Genomic DNA, 20,463 nt, shown 5'->3' with positions numbered 1-20,463 from the left:
AGCGGACACAGCCACTGCCTGTGAGAAGATCCACTCCGTCACAGCAAGGCTGCAGACGCAGCACCCTGAGGCTTTTATGATCATCTCTGGGGACTTTAATCATGCAACTCTGGATTGTACTTTGGCTGTTTTTCACCAGGTTGTAGACTGTCCTACTAGAAACAACAGGACAATTGAGCTCCTGTATGCTAATGTGAGGGATGCATACAGAGCGACTCCCCTCCCCCCACTGGGGAAGTCTGATCACAACCTGGTTCACCTACAGCCACTGTACACTCCACTGGTCCAAAAACAGCCGGTGACAACTCGCACCATCAAGAGGTGGTCCCCTGAGATGGAAAGTGCCCTGAGAGACTGTTATAACACCACAGTCTGGGATGTGCTGATCAACCCGCATGGTGAGGACATAGAGGGGATGACACATTGTCTGACGGACTACCTGAACTTCTGCGCAGACGTGGTCTCCCCCATCAAGACTGTCCGCTGTTACCCTAATAACAAGCCATGGGTAACGCGGGTAGTCAAGGCTGTCCTCAACAAGAAGAAGGCTGCCTTCAGAAGCAGGGACAGGGAGGCCATGAAGGCAGCACAGCAGGAGGTGAAACACTGTGTGAGGGAAGCTAAGAGCAGCTACAGGAAAAAGGTGGAGCAGAAGCTGAGGGAGAACAACATGAGGAAGGTCTGGGAAGGTGTGAGGACCATCACAGGTCACAACACCAGAGCTACAGAGCTACAATGTAGAGGGCGAATGAGCTGAATGACTTCTTCAACAGGTTTATCCAGCCCTTGTTACCCCCATCCTCACCGCAGCCATCTCTCCTTCTTCCCTCTACACACCTCCCCCCTGACACCACAATATCCCCCTCCTTCTCCCCCACCTCAACACAACCCCCGTCTCACATCACCACAGACCAGGTCAGCGGAGAGCTGAGGAAGCTCCGGCCCAGGAAAGCAGCAGGCCCAGATAAAGTGTGTCCGAGACTACTAAAGACCTGCGCTGCAGAACTGGGGGAACCACTACAACGGATCTTCAACCTTAGCCTGCAGCTAGGGAGAGTGCCCACCCTCTGGAAGACGTCCTGCATCGTTCCGGTTCCCAAGAAGAACAGCGAGCTGAACAACTTCCAACCGGTGGCACTCACTTCACACCTGATGAAGACGTTGGAGCGGCTCTTCCTCAGCCTTCTCAGACCTCAGGTACAACACGCCCAGGACCGCCTGCAGTTTGCGTACCAGCCAGATGTTGGTGTGGAGGATGCCATCCTCTACATCAGGGGTGGCCAACCAGTTAGGTATAAAGAGCCACAAAAAAAAACGCACCATAGCAAAAAGCCACACAACACATGCACGTCCACACTACAACAGCAACAGTGTCTTCCAGATCTGATGACAGTCATAATACATAGCAGTTTTCATAGTTTCACTTAGATTGACTCAGTGGGAAACCTGACAGTCTTTGTTATCCACAGTCCTTTTCAGGTCTTGCTTGTACTCGGTTGTGGCCACTCGAAGCAACTCTCTCACTCATTTGTCACTAAAGGGGCTTTCAAACAATCGGATTCAGCAGTGAAAGGGTTAACGAGGAAGGTGATCTGTGGCCGCTGTTTTTCCTCAGGTTGCAGAATCTGTCCTCAAAACTCTGCTGCATTATTTTCCATTTTAAAATAATTGGCAAATGTATTGGCAGATGCATACAAATGTGTTTTTTTTTACTTATCTGAAATACTGTATGTTTCAGAAAAGTTAAAAACAACAATCAACCAATTAGACAGCCCCCAGCCACACAGTAAGAGCCTCACAGGAGCAGGCAAAGAGCCGCATATGGCTCAAGAGCCACAGGTTCGCCACCCCTGCTCTACATGCTACACCGAGTCCACTCCCATCTGGATAAGGGAAGCGGCACAGTGAGGATCCTTTTCTTGGACTTCTCCAGTGCCTTTAATACCATCCGGCCCCCTATACTTCAGGACAAACTGAACAGGATGGGAGTGGACCCCTATCTGGTAGACTGGATCAAGGATTACCTCACTGACAGGCCACGGTACGTCAGGCTGAAGGACACCATGTCTGACACTGTGGTAAGCAGGACTGGAGCCCCCCAGGGCACAGTGCTGGCCCCTCTTCTCTTCACCCTGTACACCTCGGACTTCTGTTACAACTCGGAGCTGTGTCACATACAGAAGTACGCCGATGACACAGCCATCGTTGGGTGTAAAGTTGGGTGGTCTAATCTAATTCTGAAATTAATTGTAGAGTTTAACTCTGTATGCAGCTTCTTTCACGGTATACACAAACATATACTTAAATCCATATGTCTTGAGATTGATTTTGTCATGTATCACATCACAGATGCATTTAAATGGAATATTACTGATTCCTATGATATTTAAAGGACAATATAAATGTATGGTTATGTGTCCAGGGTTATCTATTTTTTAATCTGTCTTTCAATAAAATACTAAGATGGCATCACATTCTGGAAATGGTGATGATAAGCTTTTCACAGCAGTATATAATGACCCATTTCCTCCACCACCATAGCTTAAGATTACAGGGTTTAATGTGTCATATGAAGTCCATGACTGCAGTTTAACCTCCTCTGAGTGTTGGTGTTTGTAAAACTGATGATTGCTGGATAAACTTGTTTAAATATTTGGTCTTTTTAATGTGTTTTCAATGGCCGTGCATGTCTTATCATCCGGGGTCAGGGCTCTCACACGATATCCTATCCCGTCACAGTAAGAGCTGTAATACAATCACAGCAACACAGGGTGGTCTAGTCTATATTTCAGTTTAAATGATAACAATTTTTCTTCATGTGACGTTAATTTAGTCGCAGCAACTCAATGGAGCTCTTTTGATGCACAATAATTGCAGAGCACATTTTACAAGAAGTCAATTTGAGATTTGCATGAAGAATGGCAGTGTGTCATGGTGGAAGGGTTTTGCAATAAAAAGACAAGAGATTGAAATTGAGATACTTGTGAGCGGCCGTGGCTTTGGCTCAGAAGGCACTCATGCGATAGAAATGAAATATAAATGGGAAAATAATGGAGGTTTATTCCGACAGTGTCATTGAAAACTTTTACATTGCTGTCACAGGCTCCAAACTTACTTCTGGGAACATTTGTCAGGTACATTTAGATAAAGAAAAAGTCATTATTTTGTTGTTGTTAAATGCAACAGAGTGATTATTCTCTATAAAAGGTTTAACGTTTTTATCTGTTCTTTTTTATGACACACAGCAGCAACATCTTAGTGGCAGATAAATGCCTTTTACAGCGGATGATAAATGCCAGGATTCTGAATTGATATTGGACATTCATTATGTCACAATTACCTTAATTGCATTTGCACAGTGCTGGGTGACTAATGGGTTCACACTCATAAAATACTGACTAATTTTAAGTTTTAGTGCCTGTAAATTCAAAGAGTCAATTTGGATAAAATATTTTAAAATATTTGAAAGGCAGAGGTGAAACCAGATGTAGATTTATTACCAATATGTGAGGTGAGCACAGTCAGCTGACCCGGGGACTGAGCAGAGAGATATTGTCCTGAAAACAAAAATAATTCATATTGTCAGTCCTTTTATCCTCCCCCACTGCTTCCACACACACATTTAGCTGTTTGTTCCTTAAAATACTGTTTTGTGTGATTAGTCTGTGTCCTGATAAACCTTGAAGGAGAGTTCTGTTTTTTGATGTTATCTCTTGAAAGTCTGCTCTTTTGCTAATTTGCTGGATGTCTATTAGCTCAGGAGCAGCTCCAGCTTCAAAAGTAAAGAAACACATCATTAAATCAAAAATTATCTCTGGGGGTGGGTACATGTTACGGAGTACATATTTCTAAAATTGGTAATTTAGGATTTTAACAAATAAAAGCATCAAACTCCCTGTTTACATATGCCCACAGCAACAGCGGTGGAAATGTTAGTTCCTACACATTAGGACTGTTGAACCAATTCTATTCCAGTTCGAGACAAGTTGAAACTTGCGACTACTTGCAACGCGCCGCTTTGCAATGTTCTGAAACCTGCCAGTTTACACCAATGCAACGAGACGGTGTATCATCTCCATAGCAACGATTCTTTGTATTTCCGTTCCAACTTGGGACTTTCCGGCTCTTTTTTAGCTGGATATCATTTGTTGTGTCAAAATATGAATGCGAATAACGTTAGTGATAGTGAGATGCTTGCTACAGCTGCATTTCTAGTGGTGAATCAGCGAAAACGTTTTATTTCTCTGATTCACGACTTTGTTCTAGGCACTCCCTCTTTTTAGTCACTGACAGCGGTTGTTGAGCCTCTGTCTAAAACTCTTTTCGACCAGTGTACAGTTTGTAACATAGAAATAAAAATGGAATTATGAATCATTTTATTGCTGTAGTTTGTAAGCTGACTTTACAAGCTGACTTCTCTATTGGCAGGTGATGTTCCTTACATTCTAAAACCAGCCACTGGCGACTTGACAGGCGACACCATCAGCTGGTTTATGTCAAGTTGAGATGGGCCGTTTCAGACTGCTGCAAACTTTCTCTGCGATGTTGTAAAACGGTTTTGTCTTGTTGCGAATCTTTGTTCTGAACTTGGCTTAACAGAACCAAGGTGTACGGGGTCTGTTCCATTTTTGGTCAGTTGGTGTTGACAGTTGGCAGATGCAAGACGATTATTTTAAACATGTTTGATATTTGTGACCGACACCGGTGACCGTTGGCGTCACTTGTGTGTTGCTGCGTGAGACATACCAGTGAATAATAAAAAAAGAAGAGGAATTGAAATTGTTAATCACAAAAAAAGAAGAAGAGGAATGGGGATTCCTCCAACTCCCTCTGTGGGCTATACAGTTCACTTCCCCATCAGCCTCTACATCCATTTTCCTTGCTTTAGCCTTTTCAGTGCAAAGAACACAACGGTTGATGTTCTCACAGGATTTGTGTGGTTGTCTACCTCCAGAACTCCAGTGGTTACTGACCAGTCGTTCAGTGTGTAGTAGTAGTGTGTATTTAGGGGTAAGGTTTATGCTCCTTCCTGATGGTCAAGTATAGTCAGTGTACTCATTCTTTAATTAAATCAGTGCAAAACGTTCACTGCCAGTGTTTTTTACTTGGTCACTCCTACAACATCTGCATACAGCATCAACAGTATGGTACAGTTAGGCAACTAAAATCATGTCATTACCCTCAGGAAATGTTTTATTGGGAAATGCTTTCCAGCATTGGACGCGTTATCAATTTCTCTTCAATGACCACTGACAAGCAAAGAAAACAGGCTACTCCTTCCTACAACCGCGATGGCTGCACCTGATTTGACGAAAGCTTCAGTCGTAGGGCTGTCTGCTCCCAGATTCCAAAACAGACAAACATGGTGGCTTGTTAGGAAAAATGTCTCTTATTTTACGAAAATACTTCATAGAAATGTGTTTCTGGAAACATTTTATTCAGAAATAAGCCATGTATGAGTTTGAGAGGCAGCGTGTCGAGCTGGAGGTCCCTGATTTGCATAAAGTAGCCTGGATTCAACTTTATGCAAATGAGCAGTGGGCAACTAGACGCCCCGCTTCTCGAAAGTCGCTGCAACGCTACCAGAAGGCATTGAACAGCTGCTCACATATACAATGAATAGTAAGCGTGGAAATGACACTTGCCAGTGGACACGTACCATCTCTAGTCTGAGACAGGACACGAATTGGGCTGCTGGTATGAAGGCAAATATGTATTTATCCATTCATCAAACCGTACTTTTTACTGTAACATGGATGGAGACACAGAGGGAGAACTGGCAGGACCGGACAGCCCTGAGGGAGTTATTAGCACAGAAAGAAGTTAAAATGAATCTATGCATCCATCTCCAACACAACTGGTGATTTGAAGTAGAAAATGTAGAATAATTCATCAAGATGACAAATTTGGTATTTTGTAATAGTCTGGTGCTGGTTGCACAAAATGTAACCAATTGATCTGCTGTGCACAATTGCCCCTTGACGTTGCACATCATCACTCAGTTAGAGACTGCAGATGGAACAGATACCTGCTGCCTTCAGATGGCCAGAGAAAAGGAAAGGCCTTCAGTACAGGCTACTTACTGTCGTAGATTACAAAGCTGGTAAGAACAATGGATAAGTAAATGTAGAAAAGTGGAAAGATTAACAAAACATTAATAAATGAGTTTGTGTAATGTTAGCAAGGTTTACATGGGTGTGTGCCTTCACGACATAGATTTACTAAGTGTTTAAGGAACAACAGTGTGCTGAGCTGCCGCCCTGCTCTGAGCAGGCAGGCAGTGGACCACGCAAGACGCAATTATTAGTGACACCAAGATCGCAGTGCACCACTGGATTTTCATCTACACCCTCTCCTGCACCTCTGCTTCTGCTGGGATGTATGGCGAGTCACTATGATACCAAACCAGCGCAGTTGAAGAGATAAAACGTCAGGGCGCCGCAGGAAAATACCAGCTCACTGCATTGTGCGCCGACACCAGAATAGAGCTTGAATAGAGTTCCAAGCTTGGTGCTCTTAGCATTAAAATGGTTTGCAATGATAAAGACAATGACATACAGTAATTATAAATAGTTAAAGAACATATTACAGTCAGAAGAGAATAATGCAAATTGCAATAATCAATGAAGCAATGACAACATGTTGCTTGTGTTACTGCTTTGACAAAAGTCAGTAAAAGATTTAAATTAAAACAAAGAACTAGGAATAATTAATTAAAAAACAATTTTGTATTGCACTGGACACTGTGCGGTAATGAAAGGCTTTTTTAATAGCCCCATAGGACTTTCCATAATGAAATGTTTGAGAACCAATTAAATCGTTTTCCACCATCGTCATCACTGTGACCATGTTTTCCTGCAGCAACCACTATGTGTAGACAAGAGTAAAGCATCTGTCTTCAAGTGGAACCCTAACTTTATTCTCCTCAGGTGACATATATAGACTGCACACCCAGCCCATATAACCACTGAGAAGTTTGTAAAAGAGGAGGCTGAAATTGATGACTTGAAACAGCCCAACGCCAAGACTTGAGGACAATTAATCCTTCCTCACAGTTAAAGACGTCTCCCTGATACAAAAGCGGATGCCAGGTCCATCTGTGAAGTCAAGATGTAAGAGTCATGCATACATGCAGACAGAGAAAAATATGGCTCCTAATTCTGCTCATTAATCACCTGTCTGCCGAACATCCTCGAGAGAAAAGCGCCTGTTTCCTCCGAGGTAATTACAGCACTTGAAGACACGCTATCTGCTGCAAATGCTCATAAGTAGCCATCTTATCCTTCTCCTACCCTTCCTTTTTTGTCTCAGCTATGAAGCCCTAATGTCGTCTGGAGAAACTTCCTCCTCCTCTCAAGCCTTTTCTGCTGCACTGCTCATGCTCAGCTTCAGCTTTGTAGTCAGCAGACTTTTTCCGGGCAAACATCCATTTGGCATCCGATGTAAGATAAATAAATTATAGCCTCTAAAATCAATGCCCAGTCCATGATGTAGGCTGTAGACTTAGTGCTTGCCACCGTGCTAGAATTATGCCACTGGAGCTCAAACGGGCATTTCTTGAGCCCCAGAACTACGTTGCTGTTAAGTACTTTTTGTGCTTTGAATTTCTTCTTTTTTTCCTGAAAAGCTATTCCAGTCCTTCTGACATTTAATTATTGGTCATAAGTTTTCATTGATAATATAACTTTTACTGCAGAGACTGATGGAGGTTTTGAGGCATCATTTGTCTCAGGAAGCTCTTAGTTTGTCACACAGCATCCTGGTCTGAACCAGTTTTCCCCTTGATTCACTGCATCATCTGGAAACTGTCTTTATTTTCTCTACAGAACCACTCAAAGAATCTAAAAATAAATCAAATACAGTTGCATGAGCAACATCTTTGTGCATTTATTTTTAAAGGCAAAAGAACAGTAGCCATGCAATCACTCAGTTTGTAAACTGTGTGTTGATGTTGGAATGAAATATTTATAACCGTCAGCAGATAGATGATGCCTTTTTTTCAAAGTTGTCGTAGTAATCTTGTAGCTGGTTTTAGGGAGTCTGACAGTAGACTTCCATAACATGCATACTTGAATGTGTCCTCAGCATGGCTCTTTGAGAGCTACACTGCAGCAGACACTACAGCACGCTAATGCTCTCTTTCTCCTTCTCTTGTTTTGTGTGTTCCCAGATGGAGATGATACCAGAGCCTGATCCTGATGACGAGGGGACAAAAATAAGTGTAAGTTGAATAGCACGTCATGCGTTCCTAGTTGCAACCTAGTGCTTCTCAAATGTGTGCCGTGTTATTGGCAGCGTTTCATTCCGAGCAAACACAACAGCAGCTGATTTCCCCCGAATAATACACCTTCAACCGGAGAAAGGAGCTAATCAGGGAAATCAGTGGCAGTGTATTATTACTGTCAGAGTGGTTCCCTTCCTGTGTTCCTGCCCTGCCAACCGTTCTGCCCCTTTTTCCTGTCTCTCTGTATGTGCATTCTGTGCCCAGTGCAACACACTTCCTTCCAGTGACCTCACTGGAGTCCACAGATAGTCAAACAGTCATGTGCAATGTAAAGTGACAGGTAGATGTTTTAAATTATGGTTTATTGCAAATTGGGTTATCATTTCTATGAGTTATATTAACATCGTAAACTAAAACCACAACATTTCCCTAACCCTACATTTCTAAACCTAACCACATGCAGCACTCAGAATGTAAATAAAAGTTTCCATTGCATAGACTAAAAATAATGGACGTAGCATCAGTGACCTCGACTACTGGTTTATGGACTGCCGTTCTGAAGACTGAAGTTTGCATTTTGGCAGACGCCATCTTGGTATTTTGGACCATTTTAGGAAAAAAGGCCAGAGCTGGGGGAGAATGACGCGGCTACGCCACTGTCTCTATGGTTTCAATGGCGCTGTGCTAAGCTAAATGCTAAAGAGGGAAAGTTGCCGATTTTCAACCCTTCTGGCTTGAGTCAGCAGAGTTTCACCGGCGGTCAAACGCAGACCTCCAGATACTGGTGCCGGTTATCTGCATGTACAGCAGTAACGAAAATTTGGCAGACTTTCCCTCAAGTTACCAGCTAACGCTAGGGGTAGCTAGCTAGCTTTGGTTGATGCTACCGAACACTGAACAATACATTTTTAGGCGACCAAAATGTTCCAATTAACTTTTATGAAGTGAAAACACACTGTGAGAGGGTCAGAGTTTAAGATAAAAACATGGACAGCACCCCGAAAACAAGTTCATGGCTATTTAATTTACACAGTGCCATGTATACACATTGCTAAGCCTCATCATGATTGACAGGTCGGCGTGTAGCCACGCCTTAAAGCATCCTCTGCTTTATTGTGTATTTTAAAATAATTGGGAACATAATTTACAAAATGAACATCATGCTGTATTGAAGAAGACTTAAAAACTAGCGATTGAGACCATAAACTCTTTTTTAAAATTTTAAGCTACTGGGTCAATAAATCAAGTGAGAGGTAGGGTCATTTCCCCATAGACCTATAGAAACTGACTTCTTTTTGGAGCCAGTGGAGTCTCCCCCTGCTGGAAATTAGATAGAATGCAGGTTTAACGCAAACGCTGATGTTGCCGCTCGCTGCATCTCTGTGATTAAGTACCTTAATGTCTGCCAAAAACACATATTACCATTTAGCTATTTTATCGATTACCAGTTTCTCCGCTGACTTTCCAGAAAACTTCCTCTATAATGATACAGATTAAAAAAAAATTGCTATATCAAATCAAATACATGTACTGTGATAGAGGATTTTATTTAGATCACCCATCTCAAGACACCATAAGATTTTGTGCTCAAGCCAGTAAGCCAGTAAGACATTGGCTCGAGTGCCACCGGGTATAAAAAAAGTAGTCCGGGGGTCACATGATGATGGCTGGCTAGAAGACGTGTTTCCACCGAGCTCCTGCTCCCACTCCTCTTATATTTATGTTTAACTCACTTTATTGTTCCCATTTTGGCTTATTATAATGATTCAGAAGTGTACGAATCAGCGGCAAGAAGAAAAAGTACCCTTCTGACAACAAGTGATGAAACAGATGAAAATCAACTCACGAAGAATGACTAATGCTACAACTACTAGCCAAAAAACAGACTCGCCATTTACAGGTGAGGAGCCCTTGGCGGTAAATACCACGGCTCTGATTTGCGAGGTGACTCAAAACTTTAGCTACATGATTGAAGAGAAATTCTCCAAGTTTACAGAGACTTTGAAAAAAAAATCCACGACACTGTCAAGCCAGTCGAAACCCATTACCGAGGCAGAGCAGAGAGTGTTGGATGTGGAGGATACAGTGACCGGTCTAGAAGGAAGGCTCACTGAAGCAGAGAGGAAAATTAAGCTAATAGCCGATTGCATGGATGATATGGAGAACCGCAGCAGGCGGGATAACATTTGTGTTCTCAACCTGAAAAAGGTACGGAGGGAAAACGCCCTATCCACTTCTTTGAAACATGGCTGCCCACCGTGCTCGGTATAGAAGCGAGTCCAGGTGTTAAAGCCTGTATTAAAATTGACCGGGCGCACCGGAGCTTGGGCCCGAAGGGCGTGCGTCCCCACCTGGTGATTATTAAACTAGACAACTCCAGGGATAAACCGAGAATAATGGCTGCAGTGAGGGCGACGCCTAATCTGGAACATGACGGACGCGGATCTTCATTCTTCGCTCCGGAAATGGAAACTCCTTTTAGCAGCATGTGCTCCTATAAAACTACCCAGCGGGTAGCTTTTTGTTTTTGTTTCGTTTTGTTGGTTCATAACTCTCTGTTTGTTTATGTTTACAATATTTTCTGTGTATGAACAAGGTTCTAGTTTTTTTTCCTACATTAGAAGATGGAAATGTTTATACCAGCACAGCTCACTCAGCTTGTGCCAAATTTCTCTGTTATGTGCTGTATTCACTATAATGGGTAATTTTTTGGTTCAATCTGGATCATTTTCATTGGTTGTCTGATCAATCACCTACTTAAATGAGTTACCAAGAAAATGTTAAACGTTAAATGTTAAAGGAATTAACCACATTGTTAAGAGATGCAATATACTTTACATGCTTAAAAAAGATAAGGTACAAGTGGCATTGTTACAAGACCACCCTAAGGCGCTGACACACCAACCCGATTATTGGCCATCTGTCTGGCAAGGTCGGTGACCCGAGTCTGTTTGGTGTGTTCCGTGCCGTCGTCAGTCGGAGGAGCCGTCGGCATTCATTTGGGCCGATTTGACTAGTGGGCAGTCGGACTCAATGACCAATTACCGGAAATGACGAGCAGGATGAGCGTGACGAACGCCTCTCAAAATCTGACGAAAATCTTTTAAACTGACCTTTGTCGATCTGAAATGAAGACAGATTCAGCAACTGCATGGCCTTTTTCTCGCAGAAACACGTTTAGGTGAAGTATTTTCGTAAAGATTTCACATTTTCTTCCGTCCCCATCATTCTTTTTCTAGAATTGATTATATCTTTGTCTCTAGATCTGTCCTTGATAGGACCGGAACTTGCTCCATTAACACGTTTTCCCAGACCACTTTTCGGTATCTTTAGAACTATTGCCACCTTATCGTGACCCTTTTTCTAGACCCTAGCGTTTAAATCCATCTCTTCTTAGCAACCTTGCATTCTTGACATATTTAGAAAATCAATGGGAACTTTTTATTTCTACAAATGATTCACCTGAGGTCTCTACTGCTACTTACAGCAACAAAAAGGAAGAGTACATTAGCTAAACAATTAGAGCTTGAGCGAGACGTTGCTAGCCTGGAAAGAAACTTTTAAGGCATCTCCCTCCACCTCTGGACTGAAGAAATTAGAAGCAGCCAGCTCTGCTTTAGATCAACAGCTAACTCAAAAAGCAGAATCAGCATTATTTTATGCCAGGCACAGATTATTTGAATCCGGTAACAAACCTGGCAGGCTACTTGCTCAGCTAACCCAGAGCAAGGCAGGGTTCTATGCAATATCCTCGCTCAGAGATAAGAAGGGTAAACAATATTTTGAAACCAAAATTATCAGTAAAATAATGAAAGAGTTCTACCAGGAATTATACTCATCCGAGTGTTAAAATGCGCCGATCACAGCTCAAGAAGTCCTGGAGACCATTAAAATCCTACAGCGTGGTAAGGCTCCAGGCCCTGGCCTTCGGGCCTGAATTTTAGAAAAAGATGGCCATGTCTGTGGTGGGTCCTTTGACCAACATGTTTATGGAGTCATTTGAAGGGGACACACTTCCACCAACTTTAAATCTTGCCCATATCTCTCTGATATTAAAGAAAGATAAACTTCTTGATCTTTGTGCATCTTACAGACCAATAAGCTTGCTTGGGGTGGACTTTAAAATTCAATCCAAGCTTCTGGCTAGGAGGCTGGAGGAGGTGCTGCCCACTTTGGTGAGACCAGACCAGACAGGGTTTATCAAGGGTAGATGCTCTCACTCCAATGTCCGACAGCTTCTGAATGTTATACTTTTTTTTTTTTACAAAATACAAAAAACAAGGTTATTGCAGTGTCACTGGATGCTGAAAAGGCATTCGACCGGGTGGAGTGGGAGTATATATTTAATGTTCTTAACAGATTTGGTTTGGGTGCCAGTCAAGTTGGGAGACATTGAATACAGAATTTTGCTATGCTGACATCTGACATGTTAGTGTTTATTGTTAAACCTAAAAACTCCCTCCCGAGTCATTAATCAGTTTGGCCTGATTTCAGGGTATACAATTAACTATAACAAGTCAGAGGTCTTAACATTGGGTGGCTCTAAGGACTGGGCAACTCCTGTCAATTTACCTTTCAGGTGGTCAATCTTAGGTTTTACTTATCTGGACATCAGAGTCTCAGGAGATATTAAAGAGCTGTACAAACAAAATTTTAAGGCAACGTTGACATCAATTAAAAATCAATCTCCCATTGTCCTGGATGGGTAGAATAAGTTTGATTAAGATGAATGTGCTTCCCAGAATATTATACCCTATGCAAATGCTGCCACTAAAGATCAATAGGAGTCATTTTGGATATTGAAGGATTGCTGTCGAAATTCATATGGCATGGAAAGAAATCTAGATTGAAAATTAAGACTTTACAATTACCAATAGACAAGGGGGGTCAAGCGCTCCCTAATTTTCTTTACTACAATTAGGCTTGTCATGCTGCATAATATCAGGTTGATTTAAATATTTCCTACATCAAAGGGAACCCCCCGTGGATACTTGGTGTTTATTATACTTAACACACTTCGGATCACTAAATGATATCACTAAACACTTTTTTCTCAACGTTACAACCTTTAAAGCTTTCCCTCAGGCATAGTAGTGAGCATTTTCGATGACTGGTATTCAAAGGAACTAAGATTGGTTTCTGATTTATTTGAAAATGGTTATTTTATGTCATTCAAACAAATTCAGAATAAGTATAAAGTATCACGTAACCACTTTTTTGATTTTCTCCAAGTGAGGCATTCTGTAAAATCATATCTTAAATTACCAATTGATCAACCAGTCTTGAGTCCTATTGAAAGCTTCCTCCTTCATTTTAATTTAACTGTCTTAAATGAGAAGAAATTCCTTTCTTTTTTACATGGAAAATTAACCTCTTATATGTCTGTCAATGCTGACAGGACGAGGGAGCTATGGGAAAAGGACTTGGAGGTTGAACTTAGCACAGAGGTGTGGTCCGCTGCTTTTGTATCTGCTAAGAAAATATTTACATGCAATAGACTTCGGGAGAGTCAATATAGAATATTACACAGGATGCAGCGTACTCCTCACTTTTTACACAAAATAAATCCCCAGGTTTCCCCGCTTTGTGTTAAGTGTAATAAAGCAATAGGAACCTACTACCACTGTATTTGGCAATGCCCCTTAATATCCAGATATTGGAAAAATGTCGCTAAGGAGCTTAGTTAAATTTTTCCCAAAACAATTACCTTAGACCCAGTTTTGTTTCTTCTGAGTATACCTAGGGGACAGCTATCTTTGTCTACTGCACAGCTGACTTTATTGTATAAACTTCTGCTTTTGGCGAAACAGTGTATCAGTCCCTCCAGGATTTTGCGATGTCATGATTGCAACAATTCACGCAAATTCAACCAATCACTGTGAATTTGGTGCGACTCGCAATTTTAACCAATCACCGCAACTTTTCCACAAATTTGACCAATAACCGAAGTCTCCCAATCACAGCAGTCCCACGTGCCAGAATTTGCGTCAGTATGTGACTGTCTGACCAAGCGGGAGTGAGAACGGGTTGACGTAACACACGTACATCACCAAATTCATTTCCTTGTTTCTGATATGAAGACGAGACGTGTGTGACTCGAACATCTCACTTTTACCAACAAAAGGTACAGCGAAAGACAACCTGCCAACCTGTATAAATTTTAACATCAATGTATGCTGTAACGTGTTTTCACTCTAAAGTCGCTGAAAGCTGCTGCTGTTTCAATCCTGTCGGCTCTCTGCAGCGGGTGCACACATACACACACACACAAACACACACGGTGGATGCAGGAAAAACCGGAGATGAGACACAATGACCTAAATTGAGGACAGCTACGCTCATTATTGTAAGTGCAATGACAAGTCCAATAAGTACTTTATCAAATCGTATGAATGTGTCCCAGGACAGGATAGGAAATTAACTAACAACAACAGATCAACACGCCACTGACACATATGTTCAAATTTGATTCATTCAATAAATTATTATTATTGTTATTTCTATTTTTTTTTTTTTTTTTAAATTCACCAGCCATTTTCATACTATACCAACATTTTCAGCACCCTGAGCCTTTTTGGTAAGGTTACTAGGAAAACTCAGCCCAGAGTAGTTTTATTCTCCCCGAAACAAGTTTCCTTTTATTTTTAAAGAAGTATACCAAAACTTTTTTTGCAATTTTCACTGTCTCTTTCAACTTCATTGCAACAAAAATACAAAAGACATCGCAACTTTTATCACAATTTTTTACAAAAGCTCCCGCAAAATCAGGCATTTTGGGCTGTAACAATCTCAGAAAAAGGCTGTGAAATCCTGGAGGGACTGGTGTATTCTGTTCCAGTGGATTGAGGAGAAGCCTCTAGGTGCCTTTAAGGTTTTTCCTGTGAACACCTTAGCGCTATTTTAAAGGGTGTTTTTTATAATATATGGCAACCCCTTCTCGATTACCTTTCTAGTGATCTTGTTGATCTATTGCAGAAAGGGCGTCCGCACCTTGCCTTCATAAATAAGTCATAGATTGTTTAACTTCTTCCTTTGACATGACTCTAATGCAAATAATAACGTATATGATATGATCCTAATATGTGTTGATGTAACATGTACAATGTACATTATTACTCTGTTGTAATTTGGCAAGATCTGAGCTGTCTGGTTCTTTGTTTGTTAATGTAAAAATTAATAAAATATTATTGAAAAAAAAAAAGAAAAGAAAAAAAGTAGTCCGGAGCCCTCAAGGTTTACCACAAGAGAGAAGGAAAACCTGTATGTAGTATGCTTATGGGACGCTGTTAAGAACCACTATTCAAACTTTGACCTGTGCATCAAGCAATAAATTTGAAACTGTAATTATCATTGCCACTTCTCTATATGTCTATATGTCCGAGTCCAACTTCCGCTCAATATGTTTGTATCCAAATGTCACAGTATAATGACAATGAGATATGTTGCAGAATAAATTGGCATGATGTGTCATGAAGTCTTGTTTGGTTCCATCACTGTTATGACACTTTAGTCTCTTTCAATCACTCTAACAGACAGTGAAAGTCCAGGGCAACGACATCTCACACAAGCTGCAGATCTCAAGAGTCGGCAAGAGTGACGAAGGACTGTACGAGTGCCGGGTGACACGAGCTAACTACGGAGAGATTGTGGAGTACAAAGCCCAAGCCTGGCTGAAAGTTAATGCCACGGCCAGGCCTCGACGACCACTGCTGCCTCCCAAGAAAAGCTCCCCGCTGCACCTGACAGACAAGAAGCCAAGAAAGTCCAACTCACCTCTGGGCCAGGACAGCATGAGTTCAGACCAGAGAGTGGCCTCCACCTCCACCTCTCACACATCCTCCAATACAGCTAAACACAACCCCAGCTCAGGTAAGGCCCTGGGGGAAGGTTACTTAATGAGGGCACAGTGGAAGACAAAAAGAACTCATGTAGTCAGAGTTTTACCATCAGCATATAGCCTGGTCTGCAATGTTCCTGATCTGTTTGACATGTTTGTGAGTCACATACCTAAAATAAAGTTGTTTGGGGGAGATATAGAACAACCAACAACAGACTTCAGCATGCATTTATACAGCTGTCCAGTGTAAAATGGCCTTTTTAGAAAACAGACGCACATACTCGCATTTTTTACTTTATTCATTTAACCTTTATTTAACTGGGAAGTCCTAAAATAGAGCAAAATAAAAACAGACAAGGGACAACAGATGCATAATACAAATGCACTCTTCAGTTAAACAGTTTTTATAAATATTATAAATACTTCTGTATTATTTATACATAAATATGACTCATAATAATTATAGCAGTGGCTATAATGAAATGACATGATGAACAGTGGCAATTATAGTAACACTAAAGATAAGTATGACAAATAATAGTAGTAGCAGTGGGCGTTGAGCAGGACCAAAATCCAGGTGCCACCACAATCCAAGAGCGTCTACGAGGTGAGAAAGCACAAGGTCTCCAGGGAAGAATCTGAGTTAGTAACATGTAATAATGGGACATTAATGCACACAGCTGGAGAGAAAGAGAGGAGGAGAGAGAAGCTTAGTGTGTCATAGGAAAATCCTCAGGTTCCAAGGTGTGAGGATCCTCAAGTTGTATGCAAAAATAGCTCAGCATCTCAGGTAAAGAGACACTTTTACCTTAATTCTGACAAATAATTTGTTAATATCAATGTTGTTAAGAATCCTTATAGAAATATTTTGAAATGAGTTGCCGTCTAAAATTCTGTCTTAAAGTTGCAATTACATAATTGCGGAAGTTATAATGGGCATGAATGTTTATGGAGCCCAATTGGAGAACCATGCAGCAGGCCTTGTCACTGTGTCACTATCAATGAATCAAAATATGAGACCCCGCTATTTAGCTCTGCTTCTTCCTCTGACTTACATAAGTACAATCTGTTTAGAGAAACTATAATATTAATAATATTAATAATAATAATAATAATAATAACCATTGATAAGCAAGGGGCTAGGGTGATCTCAGTCAGTCATCTCAGTCACTCAGATATCAGTCTTGTTTCCCTCAGATGACGATCAGAGCCAAAATTATTTCTTTTTTCAGTCACCACAGATATTGAAGAAGTCTGGTTTTATTTCATCTCGTTTGAAGTGTTGCAATTCTCTTTATTGAGGCATAAATTACAAGTCAATTGCCTGCCTGCAGCATACCCAAAACGCTGCTGCTAGGCTCTTAACTAATTCTATGAGATGAGAACACATTCTACCCTTTATGCATCTCTTTGCATGCTGCTTGTAAGTTTTGATTTTTAGACGTTACTGTTAATGTTAAAGCACTATATGTCAGGCTACCAGCTATATTATAGAAATAGTTATCCCCCATGAGCAGCTTCTGAGATCCCCAGGCAGCTTCCTCTGGTGCTTCTTAAAACTCACCTTATTACCCAGGGTATCCTTGCTGCAGGGTGCTCGGCTATGGGACTCCCTGCCTGAGTAGGCTAGTCCAAATCAGTAGCACATTTCTAAATTATTTCCCACATTTATTTGGTAAGAATGTCATTGCTCCTTTTTATTATCCCCAATTGCTTAAAATTTTGCTGTGGGTAGAATTTGAACATGCCCATATTGATGGAAAGACACCTCTGAATATGAACTTGGGATACTGTAAAATAAGGTACTGAAAGCAACACATTTTCTCCAAAATTCTCAAATTTTTCTGCATAAAAAAAACGCCATTAGAATAATTTGACAGATGCTATAAATATAAAAATGCTAAACATACTGACTTTAAGCTATCATTATTTTCATTGAACTTTAACAACTGGAATTCATGAGATTAACTGCAGTACGTCTCCATCATCTAATACCCATGCTGTAATTACATTCAGCAGATTGCAAAGAATATCAATGTTACCTTTGTCTTTCATCAAGCACAGTAAGGCTGAAATCCTTTCAAAGATGTGTGCAGTGTAATAGCTATTGAGTTGTCTTGGTGAGTGCAAACATCATCAGCCTTTGCAAGAAATGAAAAACGTGCACACCAAGCTAGTGGAGGATAATCGAACCCTTTCATTATTGTTGAGGTCAGCTGTGCTCCCAGTGGATTTCTTTGACAAACATGAACATATTGCACCTATTCAAGGAAGCCCTTTCTTTAAATAAGAGATAATATGCAGCAACCAATCTGTAAAATACAGTAATATTTCCCTATTTCCCTAAAGCTATTGCAAAACAAAATTTTTACTTAAAATTATTTTAACAGGTAATAATTAAGTAATGAACACATTTTCTTTGTAATCATTTATTTACATTGAAAATAAATGCTTTATGGGTTGATTAAATTACTGTATTAACGGAAATGTGTGTAAGTTAAATGAGACTGCTGATTAGTTTTTTAATGATTAAGACAGTATGGAAGCAATCTTAAATATGTCTAATTTTTTTTTATTGAAATTGGTTACCAGCAGAAACCAAATTGGAGTCTATGTTTGTTTTGGTTCACGTTTTTACTAGATTAAATGATTGGAACAGCCATCTGTTATTGTTAATGAAATATGGCATGATTAATAAATATAGCAGCAAAGACAGAAAACAGTTTACATATTGACCTGTAAGGAGTTATGGGTATATTTAATATAACATCAATTTAAATAGCTGCAATTAGCTCAACATGTGTATTTCCTTACTCAACTTTGTCAACCATTTTAAAAGGGTATTCCTCACTAACTTGTAGAATCTCAAAATGATTAATTACTCAACTGTAACTGTAAACGTTTTGTGCAGCCTTTTATAAGTTGACTTGACCATTTTAGTTTGATCACAATCAAGCTAGTGAACAGGAGCATGCATTCTGAATGAACAAACTGTACAAGGAAATATTTAACCCTAATACCTGTAACTTCAATATTATGTGGGCATCTGAATCACTTTTATGTTGTCCTTTTACAAATAATATGATAAAAGATTAACTTAACACCAGTTGAAAATCTTGTTTTAGCTTTAGTGCTATAACCTCTTACCTTGCTGCAGTTATGTAGAAGTTAGTCTATATCCAAGATGTTCCACTTCCGAAATTGCTCCGGTGCTGCTGGAAATTCTGCCGGATCACGCATGAATATTGTAGTGTGCATATAAGCTATATATTTCCTATGTCAGCCTGGTTGTCTTTAAATTCAGATCTGGATTATAACTGAAAATGTACAATATCACTAGGCTAAAATACAATTTCTATAGCAGCAACAGTAATGTTTACAACAGCAAAGTCACTATATAAACATATTAATATCTCATTGGAAACAATCTAAAATAGCAATACAATGATATTCCTGACATCAAAATACTTAGTTAAGTTTAGAAAAAAATGAAGATCCTAGAAATGTATTAATGACTGATGTCTGTCCTTTGTCCTCTTCACTCTGCTGAGGTCCGATGACATCATTGACGTGAATAATAATTTGCCATGTGAATTTTACTGAAAGATGGAGGTGGGGCTGGTTTGTCTCAGCCAGCAGCTAAGTGTACAATTATTAGCTTGTACACATTAGCTGAGCTAGTGGGTGCTCGTGTAAAACATAACGGCAGTGGATGAGAGACTGCAGAAGAGCAGATTAAAATATTGCTTCCTGGGGCGCCTGGATAGCTCGCCTGGTGGAGCGTGCATGTACAAAGGCTCAGTCCTTGTCACAGCATGATATGCAGCAAAGGGCCGCAGGTCGGAATCGAACCTGCGGCCCTTTGCTGCATGTCATTCCCCCTCTCTCTCTCACATCTTCAGCTGTCCTATATAATAAAAGCCTAAAATGGCCAAAAAAATAATCTTAAAAAACACTAAATATTGCTTCCTCAATGTCTACATGTTAAAACTTGTTGAACAGGGGTAATGATACTGTAAATAGAATGATTTTCTTTATTCATTGCGTTTCAGGCATTCATTGCGTCTTTTATGATGTGTTTATCGCATAGTACATCTGTCAGCACTAGTGGACAGTACACCATGACATCGCACTTGGGTGTTTACTACTGTCTCGCATTGCCAGACCTATCTCCACAGTACTCTGGAGTTATACATACATACATACATATTGGGATAGGAGAAAGAACAGCTCTCAAGATCCAGATGCAGCAACAATGCCTCTGTAAAAAAGTCTCAGGAAGGAACTTGGTTTGGTGGAACATTTGCACCCCGCAAAAGAAAACACCAAATATAGTATTAAATGACGTTAACTGTTCACACAGTGCAGTAACGTGAGCTATTTAAATTAGCTGGATACATGT

At 40.6% G+C, this 20,463-nt stretch overlaps 1 protein-coding gene across 1 annotated transcript in view; it reads left to right on the top strand.

The window, feature by feature from the left end:
* vstm2a (V-set and transmembrane domain containing 2A) overlaps positions 1 to 20,463 on the top strand; it is a 107,035-nt gene that overhangs the window by 72,070 nt on the left and 14,502 nt on the right. The window contains exons 3-4 of the mRNA XM_031300962.2: positions 8,171 to 8,221; positions 15,757 to 16,093. Of these exons, the coding sequence (XP_031156822.1) occupies positions 8,171 to 8,221; positions 15,757 to 16,093 (388 nt within the window). The remainder of the gene's footprint in view (positions 1 to 8,170; positions 8,222 to 15,756; positions 16,094 to 20,463) is intronic.

This window comes from Sander lucioperca, chromosome 23, assembly GCF_008315115.2.
Source record: "Sander lucioperca isolate FBNREF2018 chromosome 23, SLUC_FBN_1.2, whole genome shotgun sequence".
NCBI classification, from domain to species: domain Eukaryota; kingdom Metazoa; phylum Chordata; class Actinopteri; order Perciformes; family Percidae; genus Sander; species Sander lucioperca.
The sequence above is the reverse complement of the archived record's forward strand: the minus strand, read 5'-3'. Positions and strand labels throughout refer to the sequence as shown.